The sequence below is a fragment of the Penicillium diatomitis genome (assembly GCF_028827545.1).
Source record: "Penicillium diatomitis strain IBT 30728 chromosome Unknown utg000001l_segment0_segment0, whole genome shotgun sequence".
Taxonomy (NCBI): domain Eukaryota; kingdom Fungi; phylum Ascomycota; class Eurotiomycetes; order Eurotiales; family Aspergillaceae; genus Penicillium; species Penicillium diatomitis.
In genome coordinates, this window is record NW_026623173.1 from 1842242 (window position 1) to 1865874 (window position 23633).

General features: G+C 52.0%; 8 protein-coding genes across 8 annotated transcripts; 3 read left to right on the forward strand and 5 right to left on the reverse strand.

The window, feature by feature from the left end:
• Positions 1-937: 937 nt before the first annotated feature.
• On the reverse strand, positions 938-3085 carry N7539_000540 (putative C6 transcription factor; the record flags this gene model as incomplete). The annotated part of the gene is made up of 1 exon (XM_056930144.1): positions 938-3085. The coding sequence occupies one exon, from the start codon at positions 3083-3085 to the stop codon at positions 938-940; it is 2148 nt and encodes a 715-aa protein (XP_056794437.1).
• A 1809-nt stretch (positions 3086-4894) lies between these two features.
• Positions 4895-6244, forward strand: cpa1 (carbamoyl-phosphate synthase (glutamine-hydrolyzing) CPA1; the record flags this gene model as incomplete). Its single annotated transcript, XM_056930145.1, has 1 exon — positions 4895-6244. The coding sequence occupies one exon, from the start codon at positions 4895-4897 to the stop codon at positions 6242-6244; it is 1350 nt and encodes a 449-aa protein (XP_056794438.1).
• Positions 6245-6478: 234 nt separating this feature from the next.
• Positions 6479-8223, reverse strand: N7539_000542 (uncharacterized protein; the record flags this gene model as incomplete). The annotated part of the gene is made up of 10 exons (XM_056930146.1): positions 6479-6686; positions 6765-6929; positions 7015-7072; positions 7143-7288; positions 7351-7460; positions 7548-7869; positions 7939-7963; positions 8019-8033; positions 8103-8131; positions 8195-8223. 10 exons carry the CDS (start codon positions 8221-8223, stop codon positions 6479-6481), a joined length of 1107 nt encoding a protein of 368 aa, XP_056794439.1.
• A 401-nt stretch (positions 8224-8624) lies between these two features.
• On the forward strand, positions 8625-10165 carry cwc2 (active spliceosome conformation promoter CWC2; the record flags this gene model as incomplete). The annotated part of the gene is made up of 5 exons (XM_056930147.1): positions 8625-9097; positions 9188-9222; positions 9294-9343; positions 9408-9467; positions 9521-10165. The coding sequence occupies 5 exons, from the start codon at positions 8625-8627 to the stop codon at positions 10163-10165; spliced, it is 1263 nt and encodes a 420-aa protein (XP_056794440.1).
• A 482-nt stretch (positions 10166-10647) lies between these two features.
• cpcC (putative protein kinase (Gcn2)) lies at positions 10648-15726 on the reverse strand (the record flags this gene model as incomplete). Its single annotated transcript, XM_056930148.1, has 6 exons — positions 10648-10955; positions 11022-11466; positions 11537-12964; positions 13021-13350; positions 13410-15458; positions 15526-15726. 6 exons carry the CDS (start codon positions 15724-15726, stop codon positions 10648-10650), a joined length of 4761 nt encoding a protein of 1586 aa, XP_056794441.1.
• Positions 15727-16932: 1206 nt separating this feature from the next.
• On the forward strand, positions 16933-19225 carry N7539_000545 (uncharacterized protein; the record flags this gene model as incomplete). Its single annotated transcript, XM_056930149.1, has 2 exons — positions 16933-16954; positions 17040-19225. 2 exons carry the CDS (start codon positions 16933-16935, stop codon positions 19223-19225), a joined length of 2208 nt encoding a protein of 735 aa, XP_056794442.1.
• Positions 19226-19560: 335 nt separating this feature from the next.
• On the reverse strand, positions 19561-21391 carry N7539_000546 (damage-control phosphatase ARMT1 family protein; the record flags this gene model as incomplete). Its single annotated transcript, XM_056930150.1, has 6 exons — positions 19561-19791; positions 19899-20758; positions 20826-20938; positions 21008-21138; positions 21196-21266; positions 21328-21391. 6 exons carry the CDS (start codon positions 21389-21391, stop codon positions 19561-19563), a joined length of 1470 nt encoding a protein of 489 aa, XP_056794443.1.
• Positions 21392-21822: 431 nt separating this feature from the next.
• On the reverse strand, positions 21823-23577 carry ppt1 (protein serine/threonine phosphatase PPT1; the record flags this gene model as incomplete). The annotated part of the gene is made up of 5 exons (XM_056930151.1): positions 21823-21858; positions 21921-22651; positions 22715-23150; positions 23246-23326; positions 23428-23577. 5 exons carry the CDS (start codon positions 23575-23577, stop codon positions 21823-21825), a joined length of 1434 nt encoding a protein of 477 aa, XP_056794444.1.
• Between the last annotated feature and the right edge of the window lie 56 nt (positions 23578-23633).

The window sequence follows — 23633 nt, forward strand, 5'->3', positions numbered from 1 at the left end:
TCTGTACCTTTATGAAATAGAATGCGTAATGTATAGTTAATCATCAAGTATACCTACCTCGTGTAGTGGGGGATCTGGTTACCTTCGATGTATTTAGGTGCGGCTTGAGAGATGCGGTGGCCTTCTGGTCTTATGGCCTTACGAAGATGGTGAGGATATCAGTACGTATTACGAGTGGAGAGTAACCGACAACCCATCTGCCTGCAATGAGCCCCTGTAGAAGGAACAACCTCTCCCAGTAGTTACTCATGAAGCCCGACATGCAATTCAGATCCTTCATGTATTGGATCGGCCGGGCAAGCAAAGGGCGGAGCATAGTTTCCTCCTCGTACGCCTCGCTCATCTCGTGTTCGTACACCCAAGGGACCTTTAGCTCTCCAACCGCCTTTAGCTAAGCATTCTTGGTCATCAGAATGCTATCAGGCGTGTCGGGCCTGTTGGCATCTTGTCGGAGTCTGTAGACAGAATGGATCATCAGTTCCGAACATCAAGAATTGAGCTCTAGGATCCAGGAGGACAAGTTACAGATGTGAGAAGCGTAGACATCGGTTTGAAATTCTGGTTGATGAGGTTGACAGCGATGGTGGGGGAACATGCAGAAGGCTTGTTGGGCAGGTGCTGTGTCTTGCGAGTTTCGTGTCACTCGCTTTCATCGATCTTCAGTCAACAGTTGCTACAGTCGCCGCAGTACCCCGTTAAGATGCGTTCTAGTTTCCTACAACAAAAGTCGCAATGTAGGATCTGTATCGCCTTCGCTATGAATTGTTCACCGACTATGCGCAGTTCGAGTGGGGAACCATGAGAACGGTATACTACATTCACGAAGTGGCGTTGGAAAAGGACGAGCACTCGAAGATGGAAGAGCACGGAGACATGCCCTTTAAAGTCCCTCAGCAGTATGCCCTTGGTATACTCAGGGAAACAAATTACACAGACATCAAATACCCATCTCCGGGAGTGGCCACGGCACATCCGTCAGCAGGAACTGATCGAGATCGAAATTCTGCAAGCTCGGCATATCAATCATCAAATCACCCAGCCACGAGAGTTCCGCGTCCGATACGGGGCCCAGTACATCCTGGGCGCGCGCTTTCCCAGTCGCTTCACCTTGTGCAGAGATGTTGCCTCCCACTTCTGCCCTTGCTGATATGTCGCTCACGTCCGCGTTCGCGTTCGCATTTACGTTCATACCCAGATCCGCTGCCAAGCCATTAGTATCAACCGGCGCACCTTCTTTACCACCCACTGCGGCCTCAGTCTCAGCCTCAGTCTCAGTTCCGGTCCCAGCCGCAGCCGCTGCATTCGCCCTCAGAACCTCCCCCAATGCCCTCGTATCGTCCTCCTTCCGTCTTTGATGCAGCGCAATCAGCAGATACGCCGTCGAGTATGCCTCGCGCATAACCTCCGTATCATACGCGGTTAGCACCTCTCTCAGCGTGAGCATCGCCTCCGCAAGCAACCCCAGCGCCGCCCGACTATCGATCGCCAACAGGATACAAAGGACCTGAAAGGGCACATTTGCAACCTGGTGCCAGGGACAAGTGGCGGTGACCATGGCGCGGGCTGCGCGTAGACCGCGGGCGCCGAGCTCGAGGATGCGGTCGAGCGCGCGGCCGGGCAGAGGGGCGTGGGCGTTGAGGGCGCGCACGCGTCGGTAGATGCAGAGCATGAGGTTACATTGGACGAGGATGAGGGAGGGTTCGGTGTAGGAGAGGGTGAGGACGGCGGTGAGGGCTGTTTCGAGTTCGGGGAGGTTTTGGGGGGTCGGGCCTGTTGGGTCGAGGCTTTCGGAGAGGGGGAGGAGGTGGTAGAGGTCTGTGTTTGTGGGAGTGGTTGTGGAAGAGGGAAGGGGAGGGGGAAGTGGAGGGTGAGAGGAGGCGCCATGAAGGACGACTCGGGATCGTCCGAGGTCAAAAGAGATCCATGTATTGAGGTGGCGCGCCATGCCGTAGATGCGGCGGCGGAGATTGGCATCTGATGTGGGAGATGCGGTGGAAGAATGCGAAGAAGAGCGGTTAATCACTGGGGAGGAGGGTTGATTCAGGAGCTTGTTGTTGTTGTTGTTGTTGTTGTTCATTTGGGACGATGTCGTCTGTATAAGACCCGTTGCTTCGGGGTCTGCAGACTCGGACTCGATATGCAGACCGGCGGCTTCCACAAGGTGCATCAATGTACAGCTGGCCATCCAGGCCGCATGCGGTGAAGCTGTCATCCGGAGGTAGGCTGTACGTAGAACCCATCCCGTGACGATGTCGATTGTGGGCGAGTCTGGGCCGAGGATACTCCTTTCAAGCAGACGCCGTGCTGTGTCGACGACAAATGCTTCTTGAGGGGACAGTTCCCGGCATGAGAAGAGAAATCCCAGGGCAGCGATGCCGAGAAGAACCACATCGTACGGTGGGTCTCGTGTCATGCTTGCTGGTCTTTCGATCGAAGCGGTTGTCGACGACCAGCGCTGTGATATCCGTGCAGACACGGTGCCTTGATCCAGAAACGCATAGCACGGATGAACTTTTTCAAAGTAGATTCCAGCCAGGCGGCGCATCTCTTGCTCGGATAAGATCTGTACCACAGACCCTGGTAGTCTCCGACCATCAGTCTGCGTCGAGGCGTGCCGCTGCGACTTTCGCCGTTCACCCACATTCCACGCGAAAAGGTGCAACCTCGGTGCACGCGCCGGATCAATTCTCAACCCCAACTTGCGAACAAACGCCGCTCCGGAGTTCGCCTCAAGCGAGTCACTGCCGGGACGCGGTTCCTTCACGCGCAGATGAGACCCCGGCGACGGCGCACTCCCTGCAACACTGCTACTCGCCGGTCGAGCGACGGGCGCTGCAGAGGAGATACCACCGTCCAGATCGGACGAGAGCACCAGTCGCTCATGAGCACTGTTCTGTCCGGGCAGCGATGTCCGGTATCCGACACCTGAACGGGTGCGCCTCTTGCGCGGCAGATCGCTAAAGACACAGACGACGCCGGCCTGGGCACAGGTGCTGCAGGGCTGTTCGCCTGAACATTTGCGCTTGCGAGACTGACACGAGAAACAGGCCGCGCGAGAGCGTTTGCGCGGCGGTGGGTCGGTCATTGTTTGTTGGTGTCGAGTGTAGAGTGCCGAGACTCAACAAGGCCGCCCGTGGAGAGGCTGGAGTCTAGTCCGCTCGGTCGTAGAACAATAATGTACTACCACTGACAGTTGAACACAAGCCGCCTGGGACCTCGGGATATCAGGTGGAGCAAAGGACACAGCACGGGCTGTCAAGTTAATATGACAGGACGTGGGACAAAGTTGCAGCACTACTGTGAAACTAACTTGTAATACTTCTTCCCTGGTTAGTTGCAGGGACTAGGCTTAAGCGCCCACCTTGCACGGTGAGTGGCCCGCAAAAGGCCCTTACTTACTGCCCTGATCCCCGTGGGAACTCTCCGTCATGAGCTGCGACCTGCAGGAGATGCTCCGAGACCACCCAAGTGCAGGAACACGACCGACGGAGAAGTGTCAAGGTCCACATGGTGTGACAATGATTGTGTTTCGTAAAGTAGATTGTGATAGTTGGTGGGGTACTAATCGCATAAGAATGAGGGTGGACCGGGTTCCTTCGCCCTATATACTATCTTCCAGGCGCATCAAGACCAACTTACATCAAATCCCTTCTTTGACTACATATCTCGACCGACGGATGAATTCGAACGTGGCAGAAAGACTGCAGGTGGGCCATGACTTTCACCTCGTGACGGTCCCATAGACTGCTTGGCTTCTCGCAACCTCCAGCTCAGAGGGAGAATCTTGACTCATCTCTTCGGAGATGGCCGAGAGTCTGCAGTTCTGCACGAGGGGTGGTGGGATCAACAGCACAATCCTGACAGCCGCGTTGAATAGAATGGTTATGATTTTCGAATCATTGTTGGCACTTGCGACTATTGAGTTGATAAAGTATGGTCCTCGTTGAGTATGATGGAGCACCTCTAGGGCTAGTGGCACTGGCAACCACACGCCCCAACACCACTGGAGGCCTTGGAAGGCCCGAATAGTGATCTTTTCGAGGGCTCAGAGGGCCTTCATCCGTCTTGTTGTCTACCACCTCGTCCTACACTCATTTCGGCGGCGCTCACCCCCTCTTCAGGCTCTTTGTAGTTTGTCGCAAGGTACAGTCAAGTTCAACGCCAACCGTATCATTCCGTAGCGGTGTAAGTTTTTCTCTCCACCACTTGCACTCCGCCCGGCTATCGTGATAAGCCCTGTCCCAGCTGACCAATCAAAACCTCGATAATTGCCGCCGGATGAGCGAAACGATCGACACTTCGTCCAGCCGATGTCGGCCCGGCCACCTGATTGGCCACGCCGGTGGTCGGTGAAGGACGGTCTGCACGTGCCATCCAGTGACTCAACGGATTTCCTCTTTCTTCTCTCAAGACTCTCTCCACACTCTTTTCCCTCTCTTCTTCCTCCATCCAACCCCCTCGAGTATCATCAAACCCCGCCGCGTCTACATATGTCTTGCTAAAAAGCCATCGTCTGCTTCTGCTCCCTTCAATTGACTGCTACAGACCATCAGTCGCGCTTATGTGTTTGGCACCCTCAATCTTTACCTCCCAGGTATGTTCCCACCCCCATCATTCATTGGCTTCCATCCCACCCAAAAACATAATGCCATGGTAGGAGCAGGAATGCTTACAATTTTTCCCCTCCAGGACTACATCTCGGGTATGATTCACCTCTCAATCCGTCTCTGCGAGGGCCCTAGACGTCGCAGACTCTGCCCGGAATTCCAGAGTTTCGCGTTCAGTGTACTGACTCACCCCTTGCAGACCACCTTTGGAAAGCCCGTATCAACTGAATTGAACGACCCATCTTCCATTCCAATCTTCTTCTAATATACCAAAACTCCACTCCATCATGTTCATGAACATTTTCAAATCCATGCCCGCTCGGGCTCAGGCTTTCGCCTCCGTGAAGCCCCAGGCCCGTTTCATGGCCACTGTCCGCCAGCGTGCCCCCCTGGAGCCTGCCACCTTCACCATCCGCGACGGCCCCATGTTCACTGGTAAATCTTTCGGTGCTCGTTCCAACATCTCCGGAGAGGCCGTGTTCACTACTTCTCTGGTCGGCTACCCCGAGTCCTTGACCGACCCTTCCTACCGAGGCCAGATCCTTGTCTTCACTCAGCCACTCATCGGCAACTACGGTGTGCCTTCCGCGGAGAAGGATCCCAACGGCCTTCTCAAGTACTTCGAGTCCCCCCACCTCCAGGCGGCTGGTGTCGTCGTTGCCGATGTGGCTGAGCAGTACAGCCACTGGACCGCCGTCGAGAGCTTGGGTGAGTGGTGTGCGCGGGAAGGTGTTCCGGCCATCTCGGGCGTTGATACTCGTGCCATTGTCACCTACCTTCGTGAGCAGGGTTCTTCCCTGGCCAAGATCACTGTGGGTGAAGAGTATGACGCCAACGAGGATGAGGCCTTCACCGACCCCGAGCAGATTCACCTGGTGCGTCAGGTCAGCACCAAGCAGCCCTTCCACATCAGTGCGGCGGACCCTCACTCGCACGTCGCGGTCATCGACTGCGGTGTGAAGGAGAACATCCTGCGCAGTCTGGTCAACCGGGGCTCCAGTGTTACCGTCTTCCCCTTCGATTACCCCATTCACAAGGTGGCTCACCACTTTGACGGTGTCTTCATCTCCAACGGTCCTGGTGACCCCACCCACTGCCAGGACACTGTCTTCAACCTGCAGCGCCTGATGGAGACCTCCCAGGTCCCCATCTTTGGTATTTGCCTTGGCCACCAGCTGCTTGCTCTGGCTGCTGGTGCACGCACCATCAAGCTCAAGTACGGCAACCGGGCCCACAACATTCCCGCTTTGGATCTGAGCACCGGTCGCTGCCACATCACTAGCCAGAACCACGGTTATGCTGTGGATGCCTCCACCCTCCCTTCAGAGTGGAAGCCCTACTTTGTGAACCTGAACGATCAGAGCAACGAGGGCATGATCCACAAGTCTCGTCCCATCTTCAGCACTCAATTCCATCCCGAGGCCAAGGGCGGTCCCCTTGACTCCTCTTACCTCTTCGACATCTACCTGGAGAGCGTGCAGAAGTATAAGAAGAGCCAGGCTGGTCTCTACCCTCAGCGTGACAGCCGTCCCAGCCCCCTGTTGGTGGATCTTCTGGGCAATGAGCGCGTGGGTGTCCAACCCACCGTTGGTATGCAGAACATTGCTGCCGCTGCCGCTGCCGCCGCGGCTGCTTAGAGTGTGTTGGTTTCGCAAATGGAAAGTCGGAGTTTGGACAAACTGTTTCGGGTATGATCATGGACGGCCAAGATCTGGGTTCTTTGGAGTTCATATTTTCACTTTTTTTCATTGCTCATATTCACTTTCGGTACAATTCAAATAATTCCGACATATTGACAAAATAAATATCAGTAGTTTCGCCACTTAGTGTTCAGTTTGTAAGATATGCACTCTGCAATGTGCGCCTTGTAATTATTTCGCAACTATAGATACAACATCTTCGTCCGCAACCATATGTCCCAGTCCCACCCGTTGAGGAACATGTCTGGCGCTGGCACCCCAGACCATGGCATACTTGAACGTCTCCTTAAGTGTGCGATGAATCTGGTCGCAGACATCCTCGATACTCGAGTCCTGGCGCACGATCAGAGCCTCGCTAAAGTCAGGCTCCTCGCCCTTTCTGTGAATGAGAATCGACCATTAGCCCATAAGATCATCGTCAAATGGTTCACCCTCCAATAGGGTCGCTTCATCTTACCGCTTCGTGTACAGGCGCATCAAGCGCAGTTCTTTCCAGATGCGTTCAACGACTTCTTGGACTCCGAGGTCAAGCTCACACGACATGACAGCAGTGTAAGGCTCGCGAGCCAATTGATCGAGGAATTCCAAGCTGACACTGTCGATCTTGTTGTAGACGTACAAGCTGGGATCACAACGTGAGTCAGCGAGCATAAACTACCGGCAGAGCTTCTGTCCGAGCATATCGGAGAGAGAGACAGAGGACTTACCAGCGGATGTACTTGCGGTGATCTTTCATGATCACATCGATAAAGTCGTCGATGGTTGCTGCAGAGCATTCCATGTCAGCGGAACTGTCTTCAAGGAAGAAAGCCTTGCAATTAGGTGGGAATTGTACCGTTCTCATCTCGCACTAGCACTTCACAGTTGAGAATCTTGTAGTCGCGAAGAACGTTGTAAATGATCTTTTCATCCAGCACCTTGGGTGGCGTCTGGAAGGTGATCTTCATGCCTCCAGCCTTTTTGACCTTGAGGTAGATATTGCTTTTGATAGGTGTTAGCGCCCCCCAATCACGCCGGCCCTTTTTTTGAGCGGACAAACTCACGGGGGTTCCTTGTTCAATCGAATACCCACGGCATCCAATTCGGCTTCCAGCAACGCACGCTGCTCGGCTCGCTTTGTAGCATCGAGCACCATGAGAATCAAATCACTAGTCTGGCGAGAAATCGAATCCAAACGTCAGATCCTTCACTCGCACCAGTTCGCCAATCCGAGTTTTAAACATGATCGTGATCATCTCACCTTGGCAGCTGAAATAACCTGTCGACCACGACCCTTTCCCTCAGAGGCCCCCTCGATGATACCAGGCAAATCGAGGATCTGGATCTCAGCACCCGCATACTCCAACACACCAGGAATAGCAGTCAACGTCGTGAAGCTGTAAGACGCCGCCTCACTCTTCGTCTTGGTGATCTTTGATAGGAAAGTAGACTTTCCGACGGATGGGAAACCGACCAGCGCTACACGCGCATCACCACTTTTGCTGACATCAAAGCCACTGCCACCGCCTGAGCCAGCACCACCTGCAGGCTCAAGGAGCTGAGCTCGTAGACGAGCGAGTTTTCTGTCGAATGGGAGTCAGTTGATATACTTTTCTTTTTCAAAGCTGTTGACTAGCGTCAACATCACCTACCCTTTCAATAAACCCAGATGATACTCTTCGAGAGCTTAGTTCAGATGCACCGGAATTCATTGATGCTCAGAAAGACTGACCTGTCGCCTTATTTTCTGCGGGGCAATCCTGTTAGCGGGGTGATTCTGTATGCTAAGAGGAAGCGGGAGGCATCCAAAACATACTCTGCGTCCGACGCATCTCATCCTCAATCCTGCATGTCTTATCATCAGTATTCGCATTTGAGGCTGGTCTCAGTCATCTCGAATTATCATACTCCTTGATCTTTTCCGTGATGTTGACCATCTTGGCGGTTGCTGTGGCTTTGCGCCCTCAGTCGAACTCAGATAGAGCTTTTTGAATTCGTGTTACTGCACTCAACCGCTTGATAGAGCACTGCGCGCTTTCTCAACTGTGTTTAAATAGTCTCGAAAGGGTCTGATCGACCATCAAACCTTTTTCTTTGCTGATATCAACGACAACGACAAAGTCCGCTCCGGTTAAAGCCTTATGTAAGCCAAAAATAGCGGCCGCGGACTCAGTCCGAACGACCAGTGGGTTGCCAAAGCTCCCACCGCCCTTCTCACCGCCTGCAGCAACAGCAGCAGCTCACCTCTATTCTGTTCCACTATCAAACTCCCGTCGTCGCGATTTGGTCCTGAGATCGTTCGTTATCAAGTACCCTAAAGTGTCACACAAGACAAAAAATGGAAACGACAACCGAGCCCAGTGACGTCGTCGCCGTCGTCGAAGATACTCAAACTCCCGACGTCCCCACAGAAACAGGCGATCAAGCCGTTCAACCCGTCAAAAAGACCAAGAAAATCATCCGGCGCCGCAAGAAGCCCGCGCGTGTCCAAGTCGATCCCTCCGCCGTCCCAAGCCAGCCTCCCCCGCAAACAGGTGAACTCTGGAACATCTGGTACAGCAAATGGAGCGGAGGCGATTCACATGATAAGCATGGACTCGATCAGCCTGCGCCTTACAGGTGCAATGTCGCGCGCGACTCGGGATACACCAAGGCGGATTCGGTGCCGGGGTCATACTTCTGTCTTTACTTCAGTAAAGGACAGTGCTGGAAGGGCGCGGCTTGCGAGTACTTGCATCGGATTCCGACCATTCATGATCACTTCAATCCCAATGTCGATGCATTTGGACGAGATAAGCATCAAGATTACAAGTGAGTTTGTCTCGCTGGTTGCGGATTCGAGACGTGCGCGGTTTACGATGATCTGATACCGATACCGAGACTGATACTGTTGATTGACAGAGACGATATGAGCGGTGTTGGCGCATTCACCAGAGGTTCGTACGATACCATTGGCTCCGGTCTGGGGTGCTTTGAGAGACGTTCAGTCATTAACCTCGCTTTCCAGTTAATCGAACGCTCTACGTGGGAAGAATCCATGTGACGGATGATATCGAGGTACGCAAATTCCAAGTCCACCCAGTGTAGACCGAGCAGTGCAGATTGACTAATAACTCTGCAGGAAGTTGTTGCTCGTCACTTTGCAGAATGGGGACAGGTCGAGCGCATTCGCGTATTGACTGTAAGCATGACAGCGGCTCACCTTCACAGAATCTCAACTAACGAACATGACAGGATAAAGGTGTCGCCTTCGTGACTTATTCAAACGAAGCCAATGCACAATTCGCCGTAGGTGTCAATCTTCCAAATCAGCCCGGACAACCTCCCCACTTTTCAGCAGCTAACTCAAATCCAAAGATGCAAGCAATGTCGCGCCAGAGCCTGGACCACGACGAAATCCTAAACGTACGATGGGCCACTGTTGATCCCAACCCACTATCACAAAAGCGTGAAGCCCGGAGGATAGAAGAACAAGCCGCGGAAGCCGTCCGCCGAGCTCTTCCCGCCGCATTCGTGGCCGAGATCGAGGGTCGCGATCCCGAAGCAAAGAAGAGGAAGAAGATCGAGGGTTCCTTCGGGCTAGACGGATACGATGTCCCAGATGCCGTTTGGCATGCACGTACACGCCAGCTTGAAGATACATCAGACGCTGCTCCCCAACTCGAAGCACCTGCGGAGAAGCTCATGATCGAGGCAAGCTCGTCAGCGAACCAGCAGCCCGAGCCTGCGGCACAGCTCGGGACGCAGAATGGGATCTTCTCGAGCTCAACGCTGGCGGCTCTTCGGGGTATGTCTGGGGGCAATGTGACGACACAGGCTGCGCCTAAAATGTCCGGGGGGCCATTGGTTGCTTATGGCAGTGATGATGAGAGCGATTAGATTTGGTTCTTTTCGAATAATTTTCTGCATAGGGGGCTTCCCGTTTCGTTATTCCAAAATCGGCATTGGGCCCTTCATGTATTCTATAGCATCGATACCTTTGGAGTTTCATGGGATTATGAATTGGCTTTTCAGTTCCTCGCTTGAGCTTGATACCACGACTACCTATTTACGATCGGTCGCAAAGCTACGTTGATTGACCAGAAGATGAGGAGCCTAGTGAGATGCGACTTGTGTAATTGTTCTATTCTGACTATGCATGATTCGCTAAACGCGGCCGAATATCACTGACATGAAATTGATCAGTGGTCAAACAATAGGCTCCCTCCAAGGCCATGAAATGCAATACCAATCTCGAGCTTCCAACACTCATGCAGGGAATCCAACAGTTGTTTCGCAATCCTTCAACATTCCTCATCCCTCCATTCAATCAAATCAGTCATTCAATCATTCAGTCATGCTTCCCACTCAACTCAGCTCGATCACTTGTCACCGTAGCCGAGGTCATAGTAAATGCATGAGCCTGTTCTGTAGTTGTAGATAAAGGCATTGCTGTAATTCTCAGAATTGTCATCTGAGCGGCCCTCCGAGGCCAGATCACTAAGCAACTCGTACACCTGACTAAGATACTTTCTCTCGGTCAAAGGCGCATTCTGAATCACAGCACGCCAACTGTCTGGGTCGGAAAGTCTCGTGCTTCGAATGGAGTCAAGCACATCATCACGAGTGTCAATCGCCACGATGGGCCCATTGCGAGCGTTCTCAACAACCTCACGGGAGTGTAGTAGCGCTATCAAGTTGAGTGTCAGTGGGACTCCAGAATATGAATCTCTTGTGTTGACCGTCATAAACTTACCAGATTCGATGATGTTTCTGCGGTTTGTTTTCTTGCTCCTGTGTTGAGGGACCAGAATACGCACGTCATTCGCCCGTTCACCCGCAAATGAGGCGTCTTGTTGACTAGACTGGCGAGCCTGGCGAGAATCGAAACCGCCATCCCGTTGATGCCTGGCTTGCATCTGCATCTCGCTTCGAAGCCACGCAATGAGCTCAGAGCTACGGATATCGAACTCTTCCTTGCGCAAGAGACTTCGAACTTTGTACCCTCGCTCTTTACTATCTTGTTTAGCGATGACGATCCAGCGATGATTGTGCTCCCGATACCGGGCCATCAGCTCCTCCAAAGAGGATGTATCCACTGCAAGCTCTGCACTGATCCCATTTTTCCAAAGATCTTCAATGATCTTGACACCCATCGTGCGAAGGACAGTTGCATCAAAGCTGGCCACAAGGACATCACACTATGATGATTCGATTAGCATGGCCATGGAATCTTCAAGATTTGATGGAAAGCAGATGGCGCAAACTCACCCTTCGAGCGGTCCAATATCTCTCGGTTGGTCCCTCAGTGTCTTTCAACTGTGCCCGTGTCTTTAAATACTCGGCCATGGAAGAGCCCAGCCGGTCTGAACTTAGATTAAAGCCAACGGCATGAGCCTGTGGTCTATTCGACAGTGCCTTTGGTGCGAATTCCTGAATCAAGCGATCGTACCGACCACCTGCTGCGAACACATCACGGCGCTTACTGTCGAAAACACACTGGAATAACACGCTTCCCCGGTAAAATTTGTCGTGGAGGCTGCTCAGAGGATTGATATAGATTTTGCGCTTGACCCCAAAGCTTTGAAGGTATTTCATGAGCACATTCAAGCGAGCAAATATCGGAGCAAGACGCTCGACAAACTCGGTGCCTTCCATGATGCTCGACAGTCTGCGCAGAGTTTCCTTGGGTGAATCCCGGAAGTCAAATCGAGCGAGGTCATCTAAAGACGTCGATGCAACTCCAATGGACGGAGATCGGAGCTCACTTCGGATTTTTTGCATGGTGTATCTGCCGATGTTGAGTTTACTAATGACTTCCGTCACAAGAGGGATTTGAGACGGGGTTATGCGGCAAAACTCCATGATGAGCTGAAGAAGATCAGAATGATTGACCAAAAAGCACATAGTGGCAGACCGGAGCGGCGGAAATTCATCGATTATCTCATCGAGGACTTTGATCACTTCTGCTTCCTTGAGCGCAAGGTCCAGAGTATTGTATGACACGATATCAAAATCCACTTCTCGATGAGTTCGTGGCTCGCTACCGTGGGTAGACTCTCTGTAAACAGTCCCAAAAGCGTAGGTCTTCTCGAGGGAAGGATCTTGCCGCGGAATCGCTCGAGCATTTGGAAGTGTGAGATCAAATGGCAACTGTAGCAAATTGCCAGAAGCATCCAGCAGCCGCATGGCACCAGCGGTGTAATGATGGGAACGGGGGAACAACATCTGTCTTGGCGACTCGACTGCCCCGTGCCTGCGGAATATGGAGGTCAGTCGCTTCCTGACAAGACCTTGAATGAGAAGCTCATTCGCGGCAGGAGCCGTTTGAGACTCTACGTCCCACGCAATGTCCTCGAACTTCTTCGGGGACTGAGAGAATATAGCAGATAGAATCTTCTTATAGTCTGGGGAGCTCGGGTCTGACAAAAGGTGAACAATGGCTCGCCGGAACGTCTCCTCCTCAACTTGAAGAGGAATTCTGCCGCTGGAGAGAAGCTCAGCTGCCGTCGGACGCGCGGAGGGATCATGGCTCAGTAAAGACTCAATGATCTGTCCCTGGACGACTTTTTCTGATTGTCTGAACGTAGGAGGCAAGGTATGGTATCTTTCTCTGATGGATCGCAATGTGTGATCGCGCTCCATTCCCGTCGTCAAGGGATGGCACATCTCAAAGAAAATGACGCCGAGAGAAAACATCTAGTAAATGTCAGTCTTTGCACATGAATAGGTAGATTTGCTTTTATGTGACTTACGTCAACTTTCTCATTGTAGTGTCCCGGTAATCCGGACTTCATCTCTGGAGCTACGTAGTAGGTTGTCCCCAAACTGCGCGTGAAGTCACCTTCGAAATCCGCAGCTGCAGATGAGCGTACCGCAGTAGTAAATTGCCCACTGGTGGCAAGACCGAAGTCACCAATTCGCGGGTTGTTGGCGACATCGATGAAAATGTTATCCGGCTTCAAGTCTCTGTGAATAATGCCATGGCTGTGAATGTGGCTCAGCCCATCCAGTATCTGTCTAAAGAGACGCCACGAGCGGTCTATGTCATCGTACAAGCCATTTCGAATCAGGTCACGCAGTGTCTAATGGTAAAGTCAGCGCCCACCGAGCGAGAAATGGCTTCGTAAGAAAAATAACTTACATGCTTCTCACAGTACTCCATCTGAATGTAGAGTGTCGTGAGAATAGGGCGGCCGTAAGAGCCCGAGTGCACTCGACTGAGTTCACCGCTAGCCTCGGATCCAGAATCATTCTCGAAAATACTAGAAGATTCACTGTCATCTGCTCCAGACATTGTTCTGTCTAGTTCATCTTCACTCCCCGAGGCAGCAAACTCGATCTTCGGATATCCACTAGAGCTGATAAAGTCTAGGCCACCAGTACTGAAACCGCGGTGATCTTGACTTGAGAATGGATCGCCTTCAGTTGAAGAGATCGCTTCCTCTTCGACCTGATTGAAGTCCTCCTCCAACCATGCGGTGTAGTATCGCACAACATAAGGATGATTCAGCCTTGAGAGAAGCATGATTTCAGAAAGAGTATCCTTCAGAGCCGCCGAAGATGTTTGAGAAATTTTCTTTACGGCGTAGAATCGCCCGTCCAGCTTGTTCCTCGCTTTAACGACCTGCCCGAAACCACCTCGGCCCAGGTGGCCGGCTTCGTCAAAGTCCTGGTGGTACCTGGAAAAGGCCGGCATGGCCCCAAATGAGTCCAAGCGCGGTCGGCGTTGCATTGATACCGAATTGGACGACCTGTCACGCACCGTAAGAGGTGCGTCCACGCGGAAGAATTCCGATGGTTGGAGCTGGAAGGCAGTAGGTCGCTTCTTGGGATCGGGTCGGAAAAATTCCCCTAGCAAGTCTTGTAATGGAGGGGACAGGCCCAACGACACCATCAGCTGGTTGGCCGATGTGTACCGCAGGAGGACATCTTTGCCAAACGCCATTTGCAGTAGAATGATTCCAAGATCCCAGACATCGGTCTTCATGCTTGGGGTAGCCCCTTCGTGAGTTAGCTCAGGGGGGAACCATAACGGAGACTTCGACGTGGTCAGTGATCGCTTCGCACCAGGAGACTCAGGTAATGCCTCTTCGACGCCGGCTTCAAGTTTGACAATTGTGCCTCCGGAGGGACTCCGATTCAGCATGACGCGACCGCAATGGATATTACCATGAACGAAGCCACTACGATGATAAAATTCCAATGCCTCAAGAAGTTGTATCATCCAGCCACGCAGAGTTTCAACAGCAACGGTCCCTACGATGTCGAGGAGCTCCAGTAGAGAGCCCTTATTCGCAAATTCCACGAGAGTCAGAACTGTCCAGGCATTGTCGGCCGACGCAAGATTGGTAGATGGGCGAATGATTTTGAACCCGAGAAAATCGACAAGATTTGGATGCCGCAATCTCTTCAAGCCTTCCAGTTTGTCCTCGCTAGATCTTATTTGCTCTCGAACAGCAGGGGTATTTGAGCGTTTCTCGCTGAGTGTGATTTCTTTGAGCACAAGCAGAGGCACGTGGCACCTATCTTCAGGAACGACGGGTCTCACAGTGAAAGCCTTCTTTCCTTGTCTGCTTTGTAGCAACGTTTTGGCGTGGACGGCACGGAAGAAAAGGGGCTTGTCATCGGTATCGCCAACCGTGATCGGAGGATCGAAGCGAATGGCGCCTGGGGTATTTTCAACCAAATCCTCAACATCACTCGACTCGACACCACCAGTCCGACTTTTTCTTCGCAGAAGTTGAGCCTTGTTTCGCTGTCGCGCCCGGTCTTCAAGCATCAGCTGTAATGCACGTGCTTCTTCTGCTTGCGCAGCCTCGCGCTTTCGCAATTCTTCTTGTTTTTCAAGCTCGGCACGGTGAATGGCAGCGGCCTCTTGCTCTATGCGCTCCTCCTCGAGACTCGGCAGGTCCTTGTCATGCTCGCGTGCTTGCGCAACGTCCTCCAAGACATCCTGAATAGACACAGCTAGCTCAAAAATCATTTCGCTGCCGAGCAGCTGTTTCGGTTTGTCCCGTATGATCTTCTGGATTCGTGACCGAGCGTTTTCGCGGAGATCGTCGAGCTTCTGTAAAGCCAGATTCGGAGTTGTTTTGGGGTACGTAGCTGGCAGCTCTACAAGAAGCACCAGGTAGGGCTCTGGGTTCGAGGAAGCACGGAGATGAAGTTTGAATGTTACATTGGACGATTGCTAAGTAATGCACATATTAGACCGGTAATTCGAGACTCGATTGGATTGATTTTGAATTTCTGCCTACCTGCCATGCTGTCCGCCGCGTTTCCACTTCTTGATAATCATCGCCATAGATTGAACGGAGTGCTTCCACCTCATTGAGGTGGATTTCACGGTAATTGGTTGCTGATGATGGTATTACGGGGGATGTCAAAGAAGAATCGGAGCCAGATGAAGTCTGCTTTTTCACACGGGGAGATGCTTTCTTCCTTTGCTTGGGAGACATCGCGGGGGCGTGGCGCGAAGTCGCCCTACATCCAGGAGAGGACGTACGACATGAGGAACTCGGTGTCTAGATAGGTGGTATACAAAAGGTACTCGATTCAAAAAAGAAAGAACTATTGCGACTACGAACTAAGTAGAAGAGGGGTGGGTCTTTTTTCGGCGCCGAGAAAACAGGCGGTCAGCAGTGCGCTGAATGTGGCAGCTGCTAGTTACATAGTCGCTGAGGGCTTATCGTGTCTATCGGCCTTATCGATAGCTGATCATTCCACCATTGCTCATGTTTGTATCATTTGCAACCATGCACGCTCACCACATCAGCCTACCACATCGGCCCAACTACATTGCAGAAAGGCACCTACTTGTTCACAAAAAACTATCAATTCTGATCTTGCAATACATGACTGATTGCATGACTCTCTGATATTGCTCAGTCCTGGCAAATACAATGACATACACACCGACTGATGTCCGTAGGGACATGGCGGTTAGACATAGTTCCGACCCAACCTTGTCCGATGCATGTGGAGACGTTATGTTTATGCCCAGAAGTGGATATCAAGTCTGCGCTGGCCAGGGACTAACTTGACCTTGCTTCAAGGTGTGTCCTCTCGGATCACTCGCCATTCTCCACCCGTCGAGAAATTCAAAAGACTCGAACCCAATCAGACCAACGGTCTCTCAAGTCACAGTAATCCATGCACGAGAACACTGGTTGTGATTCAGTGCTGCCAAGTCTCTATTGGGGTTCGAAGTACAGAACTTGGTCACTTGCAGCTTGCTGAGAGAATGCAAAATACGGTCAGGAAAGTCAATCATTTCTATACTTCGTTCCCATATTTCAAGCTGTAAAAGTCGCCCTGCATCTCAATTGACTGCATGAATTCTCTTCCATAAGTCTATATTTACGGCCCATGTACCTCTGCTAAGATGACTTGCGTCGCGAGACAAGTATTTTGGACTTGAGTATTATAGAATGATATGTTCTATACTCTCATTCATTCAAGACACCACAAGCAATTCCTAGCAAATACGATCAATTGTACCTCGTAACACATTTAGTGATGTACCGGTGTGCCGATGAACCACTATGCCGCAGATCTGTTGTCTAATCGATAAGCGCTAGCCTTAATGTTTTGGCGCCCCGTCCTCCCGCGCGTCAGTAAACAAGCCTCTCTGCTTTATCTGAATCAATTCTCGACACCCAACCATGTTGGAATGGATCAAGGGGAGTGAGGCTGGGCCTACAGGTAACACTTCGAAGCATGATGTATTGAAAGATCACAGACACTAATTCTCCAATTTTTCGACACGTAGGCACCTCCGCCGTGCTGGAGCCCCCCGAAACGCCAGCTCCCGTGTTTGCGATGCGCGCGTTTAGGAGCGCTTTATTCGGAACTCCCGGTGCAGAGGAGACCGAGCAAGAGGAAACAAAGAAAGAAGAAAACGTCGAATCCCAGCCAGAATCATTATCTCATCAACGCAGTAAAAGCGACACCTCCAAGCCCATCTTTGACAAGGAGCTCCTCAAACCAGACATCAACAATACATTCAACCCATCGGGGTCGCCCACAAAGAGTATACTGGTGACCCCAGGTACGATCGCGAATCGTCGGAAAACCGTGTCTTTTGGAGAAGGCGTCGTTGATAACGAGGGCAAGCGGGAGAGTCAGTCCAGCCGGGCACCAAAAACACCTCCGAATCCCTCAGGAATTACCGCCCAGTGGATGTCGGGCTCAGCGAACGGCAAGCCACCGAGCAAACTGACACAAACACTTTTGGATGCTCGCGAAAATGCGTCCAAGAACGCGGAATCAACGAGATCATCACAAGAGCAGTCATCTGAGACCAATTCTGCTGCGCAGCCTGTCACCCAGGATGAACCAGGCATGGAAGATATCACAATGAACCTAGACGAACCGCGCTCCGAATCCGGCAAGTACTGGAAGACTGAATTCGACAACTATCGGGTGCGAACCAATCGCGAGATCAAGAAGCTCATCCATTACCGATCGATTGCAAAGTCCTACGCGCGAAAGAAGGACTCGGAGGCTCTGCGCCTGGCAGATAAACTACGAGAAGAAGAGGAGAAAGTTGCAGACATGGAGAAACAAGTGACACGTCTGGCTGCCACCATCGTTGGAGAAGGATCCAAGGCGGATAAAGAGCAATTGATTAGGGACTTGACCAAGCAGACAGCTTTGGCTCTGCAATACAAGCAACAGGTCACTTCCTTGCGGAATACATTGGAACGGCAAGGTGTGGTTAAAGACAATGTGGCGGAAGACCCCGAGCCAGCCAAGACAGATATTTCGACTAAGGGGACCTCCGGCTCTGTGGAAGAGCTACGCAAGGCACAGGAAGAGCTCAAGCTAGCGAACGCCAAGGTGGAGGAGCTAAAGCGCGAAAACCCGGAACTGAGCGAGCTCCGAAGCCTAGCGCAGAGTTCTGAAAAGAAAGCTCTGGAGCTCGAGAAGGAAAATCAATCCCTCAAGCAGAGTCTGGCACGCGTCAAGCAAGAAATGTCTCGCTATGAGGGCCGACGCAAGGAGAAAGAGGCCAAGCTTAAGCAGCGTGAAACGAAACTTGAGGCTCGTATTCAAGAATACCGTGATCGGATCAAGAAAACCACCCAAGAACATCGCGAGTCGGAAGAGAAGCTGCGGGCCAGCTTCGAAGAAGAGCGTCGCCGCATGCAGGCTCAAATCGATTTGCTCAAGGTCAGAGCGTCAGCCTCGGGCCGGAGTGACCTAAATCAGCGACAACGGCAACAGCAACGACAACAACCACAGCTGTCACTCAGCCCTCGAAAGACACACGAAAGTGTCAAAGTTCAAGACTTTGGGCTGACCGATGGTCCGCCACTTATAGACGATGACGACGATGCCACCGCAGACTTTGGCGGGCCACCGAGTCCCAGCCCTCGGTCCAAGATTTCAGGAAAGCGCTTCCAAGCCAGGAATGTGACTACTGGCACCATTGACGCGAAGCGCGCCGCGCAAAATGTCACCGCCGATGATGACGAAGTTACGCACTATCTGAACGAGATCCTACCGAGACCCAACGTCGCCTACCGCAGCACCCATAACGCAGTGCCCCCTTCCTCCCCGCCAGACATCCCAGCACTGAGAACCCTCGATCGCAATACCCAAAAGACCCAGAAAGTAGATGACAAACAGCTTAGCTACCGCTCACTCTACCGACGAGATCCCGCAGTATCAAAGGAGGATCGCTATGGGGACCTTGCTCTGCAGCCCCGTTCACACATCAAGTCCGCGCTTGAGTCCATGTCTCCGCTGCCCTCGTCGCGCCAAACATACGCGGGCAATACCTTCAACGGAGGCAGTCGCGGGCTGCGGCGAACAGGGCTCGCTGATCTCAGAGCTGATGGTTTATCACCCGAACGCCGGGCTGCGGCGTTGTCGAGATTGAGGCAGAAGGAGGATCTCCGAAAGTTGAACCAAATGGGCAAGGAGAATAGCGCAGGGAAAGTCTTGGGTTGAGTTTGTTTGTGAGCGGCTGTTACTTTTCTGTTTCTTCCCTGCTGAAGCTTGGTTCTATCGAGTGAGCGTATGTAATGCCAGGTTGCTTAACGCAATGTTTTTCCCCGTTGCTTCCAAGCACATGTTTCTTGTCTATGCCCAATAAAAACATCAAAAACAGCGATAACTTACAATCCCGCCATCGTGACCTGCGGTTGGCACATTGGTGGTCAACTTTGATCTATTGAGTCCTCCTATATTAACAGTTCTATGTGTTGACCAACAAATTCCCCTAGAAATCTACAGCATTCTGTGCACACCCACATATTGAAAATCAGAGTCTCCACCCATTGAGATCAAGCCTTACCATCACAGAAAGACACCACGGCCCATTTTCCAGTCCACGCCCACTTTCGCGACTCGGCACCGCCGCCTCCAGGAAGCTGGCGAAGCCTCTCGTCTTCGCCTTGAGGCAGGCCAACAACCACATCCGCCTTGCACGTACGGAATGCCAACACACGGATTCCAGATTTTGGCCCCAAGGATCCAATGGCAGTTTTGAAGGGAGTTTTTGGGTCCCATTGAGCCTGAGTGAGATGGTCAGTACTAGTGAAATAAGATTTGTGTGCGTGTGCGTGTGCGTGTGCGTGTGTTTATATTGGGTGCAAGAGGTCTTTGAAATCAAGATACGTACGTCATTGACGAGCTTGCGATAGTTCAAGTCGCCCTTGAATAGGACAAGCTCGCTTTCCTTGAGATCCTCGAAGAGCTCCGGGGCCACGTGCGGCATACGCCAGAAAGATCCCTGGGTAGTCCAGAAGGAATGTGGACGCACGATGAGCTTGCCATCTTGGTGGAATTGACTCCACTGTTCGAAGAGGAACTTCACATCTTGCACCTCCTTCTCCGAAAGAGGGGGATACGTCTTGCCCGACTCGTCAGGAGCCGTGTAGAATGCTTGTGGGTCGACCATCGAATTGAGAAGGTCTGAAAAGTCTTTTGGTGTAACGTCTGAAACGAACCATGGCAGACGCTTGGGATGCAGAACGATAGTTGTGGCCAGGCCGACAGACAGCAAATACCCAGCCAGGATGAGGTCGACGAACAACTCGAATCCAGAATTGTCCAGGACAATATCGACACGACGCTCGCCGTCCTTCTTCTCGGTACGAGCTTTTTGCATGACGTTGAATGCAGCGTCGAGGTCATTGACGAGGATGTTCTTCTGCGATGCTTTTCGCGCATCCGATCCCTGCAGCTTCTGGATATCCTCGTACGTAAGGGAGGTCAGGAGGGAGAGATCGGTGGCATTGCCCCATAAGCAGATCTCACACATTTCCGAGAAGAGGAGCTTCTCAGCTTGTTCAACTTGTTCCGCAGATCGTCCATCCACTCCCTTCCCGGTCTCCGCCTCATGGGCCAATTCGCGGTATCGTGCGGCGAGCTCTAGCACGGCCGGTCGGGAGGACTTGAAGGTTGACATCTTTTGGCGTGCAAAGACATCGTACCCCTTCCAGTGCTTGGACAGGGCGAAGAAGGTCTCCATTCGGCGGTCTATATATCCTTGGATATCAGTCCCATGTCATTATCCGTCAGGAAGCAGTACAATGGGCGAACGTACAAAGATAGCATTCGGCAAATAGCCAAGGGGCATCGTGCCACTTGGGATTTCCACGCTGCACAAGCTCCTCATTGTACGATGCGATATCCGACGCACCATCGTCTTCGAGGGGGCTATACAATTATTAGATAAGGTAAGCCTTATCACCTCAGAATCGTGTGAGAGGACGAAATGAAATTTACCTTAATTGCCGATCATGCTGCAACTCATACTTCAAAGTCGCCAGCTTCTCAATAATGCCCTTGCCTTCCTTGGCTTTCTCATCATCCGAGACAGCGCTCACCGACCGAGCCAAGTCATCAATAGCACCGGTCTTTTCTCATTAGCCTGTGGTGGACGACTTCAACGGAGGTAAATGTCGTGGGCATACAAGGATGACGGGCCATCGGTCGTCGGCGGAGACAGACGCGAAGCTTGATGGGTCCGAGGTGAGATACTGGGCTGATATAAGTCAGTTTGAATAGCCCAGCCATATGCAAAATGTATCAGGTGGTCTTCGTACGTGTCTTTGGATCAAATTCCATATTTAATTGCTTTGAATTGAGGAAAGCTGGGGAAGCCGTCATATGTCTTAGTGGAGGGGGACCGCGGGGCACGGAAAGCGGTCAATCGAGATTTGGCGCAGTATCCAATGATGCATGCAATGATGTATGATTTCCTCCTGGATTACAGCCGCGGACTAGCCTACATCAGCTTGTTCTGGGACCTCGGCCTTCGGAGTTGGAGATGGGTCAAGGAGGAGGTCTTTCTGATCGAGGAGTCTGCCAGATTCGATAATAGTGATTTGGATCCAGTCTGCCATGGACCATTAACACGTATGTCACATTGTCTTAGAAATAACAGTTCATGCCAAGGTATCACAAGGTGAAAGTTACCAGCTCGTACGCCGCCTCATGTTGAAATTCGAATGTGAAGTAAAAAGAGATCGCGGGGCTCGTGAATACATAGAACGTTTCTGTCTAGGAAAAGCGTCCGCTCAGCGTATGGCCTGTGGGTTTTACATAGAAGATAAGATCGAGTTTTGGGCGTAGGCCTGAACACGAACGTTAGCTGAGGACATTCTCACGAGATTGTACCGCAAGATCCCGAACTTACCATGGGCTTGATATCAGGGTGAGGAACTGCTTCAAAGACTTCATAGTTGAGCTTGAGATCGGGTCCGATGTTGATATAGGCGCCCTTGTTCTCCGTTGAGTCACAGTATCTGGGCGCCGAGAAGACAGTGATGCACCGGCCATCGTGCTCAACTTCATAACCCTCCATGCGGACCTCATGCGATCGAATGATGGCTTCGAGACCATTGTTCTCGCAGAAACGCTTGGTAATATCGGGACCGAATTGAAGGCCAACACCACGCTTACTTGGCCCGCGGCCGGGCTGAGGCTGGGGGTCAGTCCAAAGCATCTCCATCATCAAGCCTTGTTGGCCGGGCTGCCTTTGGTTGTGGCGGTTCAGCTTGCGAATATCGTTCAAGGTGATCTTATCGTCTGAGAACAGACCACCGTGTAGGACAAGATACTTCTCGCCAATCAATGTCGCCAAAGGAAGCGCAGAGAATGACTCGGAGAAGACCTTGAACACACGCTCATTATACTTAGCCTTGCACTCGCCCTCGAAACCGTAGACCTTGTTCATGTCATCCGTCTCGTGGTTACCACGGTTGAGGAACAAGCCGCTCGGACGCAGCCACTTATAAGCGTAAAGCAGCAAGGCAATCTCGCACGACCACGAGCCTCGGTCAACGAAGTCACCGTTGAAGAGGTAGGCATGCGACTCAGATGGGCTTCCGTTGCGACGGAAGATCTCGAGCAAATCGAAGAATTGACCTGATTCGTATTAGTCAGGCCGTTCTGAGTACATCGACAAGTGGACTTGGTTTGTTGACATACCGTGAGTGTCACCACAGACTGTCAACTTCTTGCCCGCATCAACACCAACCTCCACCATGGTTGGCTCATTATAGACGATTTCTTTCACAGCCTTGATGATCTGGAACACATATTTGCGGTGAATCTTCTTGCCATCCTTGAACCGCTGAATCATATCATCGATGAATTCCTGAGTCATCTCGCTGCCCAGTCGCACGCCATCATAGTCGCTCTCCACATTAATTGCTTCGATATCCAGGCCCTCGAATGCTGAAGGAGGGTCGGAAACTTCGATCGCTTTCTCAAAATTCAGACGGCGCACAAGCTTCTCACACTCCGCGAGCTTGATCTTCGCATTCTGGTTGTTGGGTTCCCGCTGAACCACTGCCTTAAAGTCGCGCAGGGCTCCCTTATAGTCGAGGATGGCAGTCTTGGCCAGGGCTCTTCTCCAGTACGCCTAGTGGAACATCATCACATCAGAATCGTGGCTTTCTATCTCGCCGGGAACGAGGAACATCGGAATATCGGATGGCTCGATGGTGAGCGGCTAACCTTGACGTAGTTGGGGTCCAATTCCAAGGCCGCAGTGGCGTCGGCGACGGCGAAGCCGAAGGCCTCGAGTTTGATTTGGGCCTGTATTCAAGATAAAAAAAAACAATAAATTAGCATCATTCAGTGCGCCCTCAAATCTACCATGGGACAAGCGAGTGATCTCATGTTGCAGCCGGTCATACCTGAGCCCTGTTGGAGAAGAAGGATGGCTCCTTGTCGTATTTCTCAATGGCTTGATCGTAAAACTGCACTGCCGTGGGCCAGTCGTGCTCAGCGAAGGCCTTGTTGCCTTTCAGCTTCAGGGCGTTAGCCTCTTCTTGTGCCGAAGCCATGGCGAGTGTGGAAACGAGGTTTTACGGAGGGGCACGAGACCGCGATGATCGGGGAC